Raw genomic sequence first — 12,656 nt, 5'->3', positions numbered from 1 at the left:
ATCCATGGTATTCCCTCGAGGGTTCCAGCGATCTCTCTCATCTTATCCCACAAAAGGTATCTCTCAGATCTTGTGCATTTGGCGTACACGGCCGAGATAGCTAGAGGGCTAGCAATGCGATGTGACTTGAGCCTCCCGTGAAAGATTTGTTTGGAGTCCCAATCAATATCAAAAGTAGAGCCTTCTTCCGCAAACAACCAAATCTTGCCGCTTGTGTTCGAGCCGATGAAGGGCAGCCCCACGGCCTTGGAGAACCGGACCGGATCAGGGGTTGTAAGCGGTTCCATTATTGCAAGAAATAACACATTATGACATTTAATCAATCTTTTCAATAAGTGTTGGGTTTACGCATTTGCGATCCCCCTCACGTTGCAAAACATGATATTGTAAGATATCATTAAGAGATGGGGTACTTACCCGAAGGGGATGAAGGCCTGCCTGACATTGGATGATTTGTTGCTCTTAGTTCTTTGCGTGATCCTCGGCATCGCTTAGGTGAAGATTGCCTCCCCCCGTCTCGCACCCCACTTGCGCGTCCATGACCGAGCCTTCCGCATTCCCACAATTGTCAACATCAAATTCTCCACTCTCCATGAGGGAGTAGTGTTGGTTAGTGCTCATATGGTTTTTCATCGCGAACAATCCACGTCCCCTCGTCATGGAATGCCGCGCGCCCCCTATCGAGTTCCCTCGTGTAGACGGGTAAGCCACACGTTTCTCATTGGGGCCTCCCCTCCCCGCCTCCGAATGTTCATGCATTGGCGTCGGTGTCTCAAAGTGCAAATATGGTGGTTCCCTTTGGTTCCCATCCCCGAGCTTTACCCACATATCGTATGTTCCGCAATGCATTTCACTCCCCTCGTGAGGTTCCCCCATTATGTCCGGTCCCTCCCAAATTGTTTCAACGGCACCTTCTCCAAGTGAGTTGTTGCTTGATCTATCACCCGCCTTTCCTTTTTTCCTTCCTTGGCATTTCCATTCATTTGAGTTAGGGGCGCTTGTCGCCATGTCTTGCTTTCCTTTCCCTCCTTGGTCCGCGGGTTGTGGCTGATTTGGTGGGGCGGTGTGGTAGTTCCTCCTCGGTGGCCTTTCCCTCTTCCCCGTTGCATAGCACGCATCACTCGCATGACCAACATGCTTGCATTCTTGGCAATAAGATGGTATCTTGTCCCACCGCACTTGCTGCACCGTTTCTCGACCACATATATCAAGGATTATTTCTTCGGGAGGAGGTTTTGTGATGTCTATCTCAATGCAAATTTGAGCGAAGGATAGTCTAGACTTGTTGGCCGTGGCCCGGTCGACTTGGATGGGGGTACCAAGGAGCTTGCCGATGGCGAATAAGGCGGATTGATCAAAGAGGTGGATTGGGAGCCCGATTAGATTACACCAAATTGCTGCAATCGGGGACTCACAATATGCGTCGAAATCCGGGGACCATTTGAAAACCCTCATTGGGTGACGATCAATGAGCCATACGGGTGTTCCCTTTGGTCCTCCGAGAAGTCGTGCATAATCCGACAAATCCTCGCATTGAATAAGGATATGTTTAGCGTTAAAGTATTTCCAACTAAAACCACGCCGAAATTTAACATTTTCTAGGGCTTTTTAAATTTGGAGTCCCGTTGGGATAGAACGAGAAAACTTACCCACAATGGCGTGCCTCATGCTTTCGGCCAGCTTTTGCGTTTCGGCCCCGGAGAAGTAGATGGTCGGGATGCCATTGGACACGGAGGCAAAGCCAATGTTATTAAGCTTTTCCGGCTCGAAGGCTTGAGGGCCCTTTGGGTCGTTAGATCCTTTAAGGAGGTCCGCCATCGACTTCGGCTTGCCGGGGTGGCCCGAGGGCGGCACGCCCCCCCCCCTTGTTGGGTGCCGATATTCGGACCCCATGGTGCGGCTGTTTGTTTTGGGATGTCCATTGCCGTCGGTCGGGTCGATGCTCTCGAACTCACGCCCTCCCCCTCGGCTTCACAATGGTTGGCCATAGCCATGCTTAGGTTCACCTCGGCCAAGGGAGGGTTAACACTTGTGCCGGCGCTTTGTAGCGGTTGGTTTCCCCACTTCGTCCGAACCCCAAGTTGAGCGTCCCTTGGGTGTGACTTTATGGCTTCAAAGGTGTATCGTATTTTGAGTGTCCTACCTTTTCCAAGGGGGGGAAAATCCTCATACAATGGGTTGTGTGTCGCCGCACTCGAAGGCATTGCTGGTTCAATTCTCGGCTGGCGAGTATTGTATGGCTTCGGTGGGGGGTTCGGTTTCCAGCGGTTAGAAGTGGTTGCGCGGCCAAGGCACCCATCATTTCCGCCGAGTCCAAAGCGGCTAGGTGGATGAGCTCCGCCTCCTTTGTTAGCTTAGGGTTCTCAACTTCGATGGGTTCACGTGAACCTTTGGTGCGGAAAGGCACAAAAGCACTTTCGGAAGTTAGTTTTGTCCCTATAGCTGAATTGGGTAACTTGCCTTGCTGCAAAAAGGATGTCATATTTGGTTGTTTTGAGGCTTCAACGGCTCCTTGTGGACCAGCAGCACGTGATGTCCCAGCTTGGCAAAGCGCGAATTGACTTTCGAAGGGTGGAAGTGTTGGTGTGGCCAATTCGGGCAAGTTGACTATCTCGGCCTCCAAAGCTCCCTGTCCCATTCTAGGACCATCTCTCACCACTCGCACATCATGGAGGCTGGAGTCCCCAACACCGTCGGACTCATGGCCGGCGGCTGAGCCACCCATGGCCGAATCAGCGTCGGTGTGGGCCTTGATGCGCATTCTTTCACTTTCGGCGTTGGGGCATGGAGGGGGCTTGTCCGGCGGTTGGCTCACTTGCGGGTTGGCCGGAGCTCGCGGGGAAGATGACCGTTTTGCACTTGAGATTTCCGGCGAAGGCGCCATCTTCGTCACCAAAAGAAAGTTTCTTTCGTAGTTGTTTATCCTCCGGGAGTGGGGAGAGGATGAAGCGTTTCCGGCCATCTCCCTTCGAAGGAGGAGCCGGAGTATTCTTGCGGGCCTTGTACCTCGCGTTTCTCTCCTTCACTTTCATGGCTTTAGTCGGAGGTTTGGGTAGCTCCTCCTCGGGGGACCGAAAGACCATTTGCTGGTCCGTGAGTTCGCGCGCTTCCTCGGGACCAGGTTCGGGGTCCGGTTGGGGGTCCGGCATGTCCGGCCGTGGAGCAAAGACCGGCGTAGATGCGAGTGGACAAGCTCTTGTGAGGATCAGCCGGTTCGGGGGATTGGGGACAACCACTAAGGAGGGTGATGAATGGTGAAGAACCGTCGGAGGAGGGAGTGGTGAGTGTCGGGGGTCGGCTAATGTCGTCGGGTGGCGAGGTGGTGGTGGGAGGTTGGCGGCGGAGGTCAAAGGTGGGGCAATAGGGTGGAGTATTTTAGAGAGAAGGAGGAGCTTCTCACTCTTAGTCTCGTCTAAAATTGGTCGTCATATGTGTGTTGAGAGATAAATACCATTTTGAATTCAAAATCATGGCTCGATTCTTATGTGGGCTGAATAGGGAGATTGCAAACATTGTGGAGCTTCAACACTATGAGGAGTTGGAGGACATGGTTCATATGGCCATGAAGGTGGAGGGACAATTGAAGAAGAAGGGAAAAATCCAAAAGAATTTTTCAACAAGTTCTCATTCGTCAAGGACAAAGTGGACTTCATCCAAATCCAATTTTGGGGCAGCTTCTAAACCCCAAAATGAAGCGTCGACATCCAAGTCCAAAGAATTTGAGAAGGGTAAAGGTATTTCTACTTCTACTTCTACTCGAAATAGAGATATCAAATGTTTTCGTTGTCAAGGTGTTGGACACATTGCATCTCAATGTCCAAACAAAAGGGTGATGATTTTGAAGCCAAATGGAGAGATAGAATCTGAAAGTGAACGTGAAGATGATGATGAGGAGGAGGAGGATAAACAATTGGAGGAGATTGGACCAGAACATGGAGAACTTTTGGTGGTTCGAAGGGCTCTAAACATGCAAAACAGAAATGATGATCAACAAAGGGAGAACATCTTCCACACAAGGTGTTTGGTCCAAGGTAAATTTTGCATAATGATTATTGATGGCGGTAGTTGTGCAAATGTTGCAAGTTCTGAAATGGTGGAAAAGTTGAGCTTAACAACGGAAAAACATCCTAATCCATACAAGCTACAATGGCTTAATGAATGTGGAGAAATTCGAGTGACTAAGTGAGTTCTAATTTCGTTTTCAATTGGCAATTATAAAGATGATGTTCTTTGTGATGTGCCAATGCATGCAAGTCGCATTCTTTTGGGGAGGCCATGGCAGTTTGATCGTAGGGTGATTTATGATGGATTTACAACCACTACACCTTCAAGCACACCAACAAGTTTATTATGCTTGTCTCATTGACACCTCAACAAGTTCAAGAGGACCAACAGAAATTGTCACAAGCAAGGAGAGCTCGTGAGGTTGAGAGAAAAAAAAGCGCACGCGATGCCTTTGAGAACATCCATAACAACCTCAGGGATATGGAGGTGAAAATCGCACTGGCCCAAAGCGATTTCGAAGAAAGGCCAACCCCGGAGAACAGGACAGAGATCAATAGATGCATTGCCGAGTACATTCGACTCCTTAAAATGGAGGAGGACTTCTGGCGACAAAAGGCTACCCTGATGGCTAGGGGAGGGCGACAAGAATACTAAATTCTACCAAAGTTGGGTCAAACAAAAAAGGATCCGCATGCGCATCCACAAGATCAATGTGGGCGGCCGGGAGATCTCGGACGAAATGGAGATAAGAAGTTCGGCGGTGGAGTTCTTCCAAGACCTCCTGGCCCCGGGGCCCCTCACTTTGTCCGAGCCAGACCTTGATTTGATCCGTCAACTCCCACCCTTGGATGAAGTGGCTGGTCTCCCCGACCCTCCATCCGCAGAGGAAGTTAAAAAGGCTGTTTTTGACATCTCCGGGGACAGTGCCCCAGGGCCGGATGGTTTCACGGCCTTGTTCTACCAGGCCTGTTGGGCGACGGTTGGGCCGGACGTGGTGGCGGCTATAGGCCATTTCTTCGGGGGTGCCTACCTCCCACATAGCGTCACGGCCACAAGCATTGTCCTCATCCCAAAAAAGCTTGTGCCGGAGTCGTGGAGCGACTACCGCCCCATTAGCCTGTGCAATGTCGTCAACAAGATTATCACAAAGATAATGTCAAAGAGAATGACTTCGCTCATCCCTATGGTTATCTCACCAAACCAGAGTGGATTTGTGAAGGGACGGCTCCTCAATGATAATGTCCTTTTGGCACAGGAGATGTTCCATGAGCTCTCGAGATGTGCGCCGGCCCCTAATGTCGCGGTAAAAATCGATATGGCTAAGGCCTACGACCGAGTACAATGGCCCTTCCTTTTGAAAGTGCTACACCGGATGGGTTTCCCGGCCCCGTGGGTCTCTCTGATTGAGAGATGTTTGGGCTCGTGTTGGTTCTCGGTGCTGGTCAATGGCGCCCCCTCCGGGTTATTTAAGTCCACCCGCGGCCTCAGACAGGGAGATCCAATATCTCCGACACTTTTCGTAATTGCAGCTGAGTACCTCTCAAGAAAATTAGACAAGCTCATTTTGGGAAAGAAAGAGATGACTTTTAGAGCTACTCGCCACTGCATGGAAATAAGCCACCTCGCCTACGCCGATGACATTGTGATATTCACACAAGCAGCGGAGGGACCTCTTAGGCGGCTGCGGACTTGCTTGGAGACATATGCCGGGGTTTCCGGGCAGCAGATTAACTTGGCAAAAAGCAACTTCTACATTGCCGAACAACATGAAGGGTGCGCCAACATTATACAAAATGAAGGAGGCTTCGCACGAGGTACTTTCCCATTTTTGTACCTTGGAGTTCCTATTTATCGTGGTGTCAAACGTACAGATATGTTTATGTTCCTTCGGGAAAAGATTGCTGCACGAATCTCGGGGTGGGCTCATCGACACCTGTCCTTTGGAGGTAGGCTTACACTACTCCAAAGCACACTTGAAGCGGTGCCGCTGCACATTTTCCAGGCCATTGAACCAACATCCGGGGCCCTTAAGCAATTGGATCAGCAGATGGCCCGATTTTTCTGGGGATCGTCAACAGAGAGAAAAAAGACACATTGGATTGGGTGGGATCAGATCTGCCTCCCCACCCCTGAAGGGGGTCTCGGCATTCGTAAGACCAAAGAAGTCCTCCGGGCCTTCAGTATCAAACTTTGGTGGAGGTTCCGGGAGCAAAATTCCCTTTGGGCTAGATACATGAAGGCCAAGTATTGTCATAAAACCTCCTCCCCTTCGGGGAGAAGTTGCCCCACATGGAAGCGGCTAATGAAAGTGAGAAATCAAGCAAATCCGCACATTAGATGGGTGATCGGTCAGGGCGATGCCTACTTTTGGGATGACATTTGGCTTGGTGAATCTCCCCTTCGCGAGATCTGCCTTGACGATAGGGGCGCCTCATCGGCCAAGGTCTCGGACTACATTGGGGGTGGAACTTGGGATGAGACTAAGTTACGTCAACTTCACAACCAGGCTGGAATGCCACAAGAGGTTATCACACAAATCCTTCATACCCCAATCGTCGCGGGAGAACCGGACGTCCCTCGATGGAAGCTTTCTCGGCTCGGGGAGTTCTCGCTCACTACGACCTGGGAGACTATACGTACGCAAAGGCCGAGAATATAAGGTCTCGACGACATTTGGAGGGCTGGCCTTACAAAATCTATTGCAATCTTCAATTGGCGATTATTGTCAAACAGGATACCGGTTGACTCCAAGCTCCAATGGAGGAAGATTGAGCTTGCGTCGAAATGCCAATGCTGCCCACGGAGGCCTAACACCGAGTCCCTTCAACATCTCTTCATCCGAGGGTGGGGAGCAGCATGTGTCTGGAGGGAGTTCGACGGTTGGTTCGAAGGCTCGGCCCCATCTCTTAGGGAGAACGACACCATCCCGGACAGGTTGCAAGTGTGGTTCGCTAGGACCCAACAGCATGATAGGAGACACCTTAGTCGAGTCATTCCATACCTCATTCTGTGGTTCCTTTGGGCGGAGAGGAATAGGAGTCGACATGAGCAAATTCAGTTCAAACCGTACAACGTTGTTTGGCAGGTTCACATGTTCATCCAACATATCCATTGCCAGTGAGAGAAGCTCCCACATCTCTCTAGAAAGTCTTGCCCCAACCATCTCACGCCCAACGCCGACGGTCTCCCTCACCTTTGGGTGAGGTGGATATGCGGCCGGCCTAACGTCGGTCATGGTCCAGCCCGGAAGGGACTCACCGGGGAAGGAGGTCAAGGACACGAGTCCCTCTCCCTCGCCGAAATGGGTTTTCCGACCAACTAATGCGAAACGGAATATGAAAAAGTCAGCCACTCCCCACCCCATTAAAAACGGTGGTAATACAAAACGCAGCGCTTGTGTGCCATTGACGGAGACCGGAAGGGTGAGGAAGAAGATTGTCTTTGAGTTCGATGAGCTTTTTGCCGGAACTAATGGTGGAGGTAGCGCCATTGCCGGAAAAGACGGTTGGAGCTCCCTGCCCGGGGAGAGAGAGAAGGGCCGGTGGAAGAGAAAGGCACGACCTGGCCCTTTTGAAGCCTGCACCGGAGCGTTTGAGGTGGTGCCGGGAGTTCTCCCATTACTCGCGGGGGAGCTCCGTTTCTCCATGGGAAAAAAGGACGGCTCGGCCAGGCACCAGCCGGAAGTCGTGACCGGAACTCGGCTGGATGGTGCATTACCGGAGGTGAATGAGGCCGTTGCACAAGGAGTACTCCGGTCAACGCGCGTGGAGGCGGCTGCAAGTGCAGCTGTCTTGGACGAGGACACATCCTCGGAAAGGAATGGTGCCAACATGCTTTTTGACCCACCCACTCTTGCTGCACCATTTCCGGAAAAGGATAGGCATGTACTAGCTAGTGAGACATGTGACTCCCTTATGGGTCAAAGCATCTTGCAATTCAAATCTGGTGATGGTACAAATTTCAAGGCCGAGGATAACAATGGAGGGGGTGAGGCCGGGCTCAACGTGACGCCGTCGGCGCCGGATAATCCGTCGGACCCGCCGGACGAGCTGCTAGACCAGGATAGGGACCAGCCGGAAATCCTACCCAAGCACTCGGCGTCTGAGGTAGGCATCGACGTGGCCTCCCCCATTGGGAGTCCGCCGACGTTGGGTCACTCGCAGGAATTCATCACGGACAAGGCCGCTCAAGCCGAGACCCAACCTGTTGAGCCAGATCTAGATGAAAAGCCCGCGAACACGGGTGCCGGGCTGGATAGTGGAGGACCACCGAAATCTGACGCAGTGAACCTTGATGCTGATCACGACACGGAGATGGGGACATTCGGATGGTGTGAAGGGATCCCTTCGCTTACATTCTCAAACGAGGAAACAAAGTGCTTGGTGGACAAGGTAGGGCACGCCATTATCGGAAAGTTCTCCCACACCCTCCCAACACCACAACAAATCCAAAAATCCCTTTCCAACATCAACTTCGTCGATGGATTCAAATGGAAGTTCGTTAACGCCAAGCACATCCTAATCCAATTCCGTGATGTACGAGATTACGGCCGGATGCTCAATGGTCCCAATGGAGCGCCGGTTTGGTTTGTCGAGCATCACCCAATGCGGGTGTTCAAATGGACTCCGGAGTTCGACACATTTTTTGAGACACCTATTGCCGTCGTTTGGTGTAAGGTGGTGGGACTCCCGATCCATCTCTATGACCAAGTAGCCCTCATTGCGATTGGCAAGTTGTTGGGGAAGCCAATCCAAGTGGACCATGCGACCTTCAACCAAACCCGACTCACCTTTGCCCGGATGTGTATTGAGATTGATATCTCGACGCCTCCACCGGTGGAGATCATTCTCAACATCCTAGGCAAAGACTCTAGGTACAAGGTGGTATGGGATCGGATTCCCCTATTTTGTGCGGAATGTAAGCATGTTGGGCACGTCAAGGAAACATGCCTTATCCTAGGGAGGAGAAAGGAGCAGGCCACCACGGATCCCACCCGACCTCCACAACCCCGCCGACCCCACTCTGCGACAAATCCCATCCACCGGGAATGGAGGCTGAAAACTAACGTGCATGGCACCCACAACCCGGATCCGGGCCAAGGGTCTATGCCAAAGGGGGAGACCGAGCCGGGGACACACAAAGAGAAGAGCGGTGCGGAAGCGGCTCCTAGCTTGAAAGCAACACCGAGGGTGCAAGCCCAGGTAGATGACGATGGTTTCCAAGTGGTGTCTAGGAAGAAGAAAGGAAAGGTCCACAAGGGTGATGGGTATATCAGAGCTCTCCACAATGATAAGTTGCACCTTAAGGAGAACGTAGCAACGGTTACTTTTGGGGCCGACGACTCGGGTGCAAATGAGCCGGGCATTGGCTCAATGAGTGTATCATGTGGGTTCCTAAGCCGGGAAATGGAGGGCTTCATCGAGGACCTCGATCCGGGAGGGGTTGTCCCATGTGGGGACACCCCTATCGCGGGCCTCAACTAGGTGACGGACTTAAGTTTTTGACGATGCGATGGCTGCATCATTTTAATTGTAATAGGGATGCTAAGAGTATTTTGATGACCACCCTAGTTTATTGGGAGGCCTTCGTTGTACTCTAATTGGTCGTGGTGAGCAGTCACTTTTGGGCGGCTCAATGGTTGTTTTGGCTGCAATTGCTGTTGGTAATGCACAGGTGTGGGTCCGCCTTAACCCTCTAAGGTTCACATGTTCATCCACAACAACATGACCAATGGTCACATCAAGCCGAAGCATTGGAAGGGAGTGAAACTCGGAATGAGCCCTCCGAATCACCCCGAGACAAGGGGGCCGAGACCGTTAGTTATGCCGGTTAAGTGGCACCCCCCGGAACGCACATGGATCAAGCTTAACACGGATGGGGCGTTCTTTGAGGCAACAAACAAGGGTGGCGGAGGGGGTCTTGTTCGGGACCACAATGGGAAATTACTTGCAGCATTTGCATCCCCCCTCGTCGTTCAATCGGCTCTTGAGGCCGAGCTTATGGCCATACACTATGGGTTGGAGGTAGCGAAGGCGTTCAACCTACCCATATGGATTGAATCAGATGCGGAACAAGCTATTAAGTTGCTCAATGCCACGACTTGGGGCCCAGCACAAGTTCGCCGCGTCATGGCCCTTTTGCATGGCTTCAAACGTAGACATATATTCCGGGCCACCTTCATTCATAGGGAGGGCAACAAAGCGGCTGATATGCTCGCCAAAATGGGAGTGGAACAAGATAATTTCCAACAAATGTCCCCACAAAATGTTCCAAGAAGGATTAGAGCCATCATCCGGATGGACGAAATGGGAGTCCCCAATCTTCGGGTGAGAGATGATGAACGAGAGTAGCACGAGGCACGAAAAGTGGTCACCGATCTTGCTTTGTACCGGACGCCGTAGAGTATGTGGGTGTCGGTCCATCCCCGGATTGACCCCTATTTACTCTTGTGGTGTTTTTGTAATAGGGTGTGGTGTAAATTGTTTTTGTCACTCTAGCTTTAGAAAGATTGGTCCTCTTGTAATCAAGTAATGGCCTTTTGTTGATATATAGGGATGAGGGACCCACGAACCCTCAACCGTGAAGGTGTTTGATAAAAAAAAAGTGAAAAGAGTCCGAATGAAAAAAAGAATTTTTATGTGGGAGCAAAAGAAATAAAGAGTGCAATAGTTGAAAAAGAGAGTGTTTTCATCTTAGTGTACAAACAGTCTTTGTTTACCACTAACGAATTAACCACTTCTTTGCCAAGTACTTTTGTGTCTCTTTTACAGGAATTCGAAGATATTTTTCCAGTGGAAGAATCAAGTGGATTACCTCCATTAAGAGGTATTGAACACCAAATCGACCTTGTTCCCGGGGCAGTTCTAAAAACCGACCAGCCTATAGAGCCAATCCCGAAGAGACTAAGGAAATTCAAAGGCAAGTGCAAGAATTGTTGGACAAAGGAAAAATCCGTGAGAGCATGAGTCCATGTGCTGTTCCTGTAATTGTTGTTTCTAAGAAAGATGGATCATGGTGGATGTGCATCGACTGCCGAGCAATCAACAAAATCACGGTAAAGTATCGCTATCCTATTCCTAGGCTAGATGATATGCTTGATGAATTGCATGGATCTGTTGTGTTTAGTAAGATCGATTTGAAAAGTGGTTATCATCAAATTCGAATTAGAGAAGGAGACAAATGGAAAACAGCCTTTAAAACAAAATTTGGTCTTTTTTTTTAATTAAACACCATTACGGTGGAGGGTTCGTGGGTCCCTCATCCCTATATATCAAAAAGGGGGATTACAGAACGTGGCCACACCCGAAAGTGGTGTGCCATAGCAAAGGCAAGAGTAGAAAGCGGTCCGACTCCACACGGCTCGGACCCCATCCTACTCCCTTCAAAAGTGCAATTAAACAAAACAAAGGCTCTATGATCTTCCATCTCCGAGTAACCGACTCTAGTATCCGTCCCCATCTAGGGTTCGAATGTTTGGAACACCCATTCGGTCCAAGCTGACGAAGTCCATGAGGTCTCTTGGTGCAGAATTATGATCCAATTGTCGACCGCTATCAAGCCTTAGGCCCATTCTCGCAAGGAAGTCCGCCGCCTTGTTCCCCTCCCGGTGTATGAAGGTGGCTCGGAATTTAAGTTGGCGCTTGAGCAGGATCAATTGCGCCACTGCTTGCCGAGCTAGAGCCGGCCCCCACCCTGCTCCATTGACCAGATTAATGGCTTGCTCGGCATCTGATTCGATCCAGATTGGTAAGTCAAGATCCTTGGCTAAGCGCAGCCCATGGATCATGGCCGTCAGCTCAGCCTCCAGAGCCGAGTGTGTTTCAAGGGGCGTGCTAAACGCCACCAGCATCTTGCTTTGTTAATCACTTCATTGAAGGAGCCATCCGTGTTTAGTTTAATCCAAGGGTGGTCCGGGGGGTCCCATTTGATTGCCATGGCTAGCGGCTGCGCCCTAGCTGGTTCCACTTGTTGCGGGATGTTGATTCTAAGTTTGACCCCTCGCCAATGCTTCGGCTTCAAGTTTCCGTTGGCCATGGAGTTCCGGATGAACATGTGGATCTGCCATACCACATTGTGCGGATTGAACCTCGTGTCTTGGTGCCGGCTCCTGTTTCTTTCCGCCCAGATGAACCACAAGATGAGGTAGGGGATGGCTCGGCTAAGGTGCTTCTTGTTCGGTTGGTGACATCTTCGCATCCAAGTTTCAATTCTCGTTGGGATTGTGTCATTGATTGAGAGGCGGGGGGTCGCCCCATCAAACCACGAATAAAACTCATTCCATACTCTGCGAGCTCCGTAACCCTGAATGAAGAGGTGTTGGAGGGACTCAATATTCGGTCGAAGAGGGCAACATTGGCACTTGGAGGCAAGTTCAATCTCCCGCCACTGAAGTTTTGTGTCGACTGGCACCCGATTGGAAAGAAGCCTCCAGATGAAGATGGCTATTGACTTAGTGAGGCCCGCCTGCCAAACATCACCCAGGCCTTGAATGATCGGGTTCCGCCCTCGGAGTGTGTCCCACGTCGATGCTCTGTGAATTCCCCGTGCTCAGAGAGGGTCCACCGCGGGATATCTTGTTCGTCTTAGAGTATCGGGGTGCTGACGATGCGATCAATAATATGCTGTGGGATGCCGGCTTGATCGTGCAGGAG

General features: G+C 50.9%; 1 protein-coding gene across 1 annotated transcript; it reads right to left on the bottom strand.

Moving 5' to 3' along the window:
• Nucleotides 1-11,446: 11,446 nt before the first annotated feature.
• Nucleotides 11,447-11,854, bottom strand: LOC121757628. Its single transcript, XM_042153145.1, has one exon. The coding sequence runs from the start codon at nucleotides 11,852-11,854 to the stop codon at nucleotides 11,447-11,449; it is 408 nt and encodes a 135-aa protein (XP_042009079.1).
• Between the last annotated feature and the right edge of the window lie 802 nt (nucleotides 11,855-12,656).

Source organism: Salvia splendens, chromosome 12 (genome assembly GCF_004379255.2).
Source record: "Salvia splendens isolate huo1 chromosome 12, SspV2, whole genome shotgun sequence".
Taxonomy (NCBI): domain Eukaryota; kingdom Viridiplantae; phylum Streptophyta; class Magnoliopsida; order Lamiales; family Lamiaceae; genus Salvia; species Salvia splendens.
The sequence above is the reverse complement of the archived record's forward strand: the minus strand, read 5'-3'. Positions and strand labels throughout refer to the sequence as shown.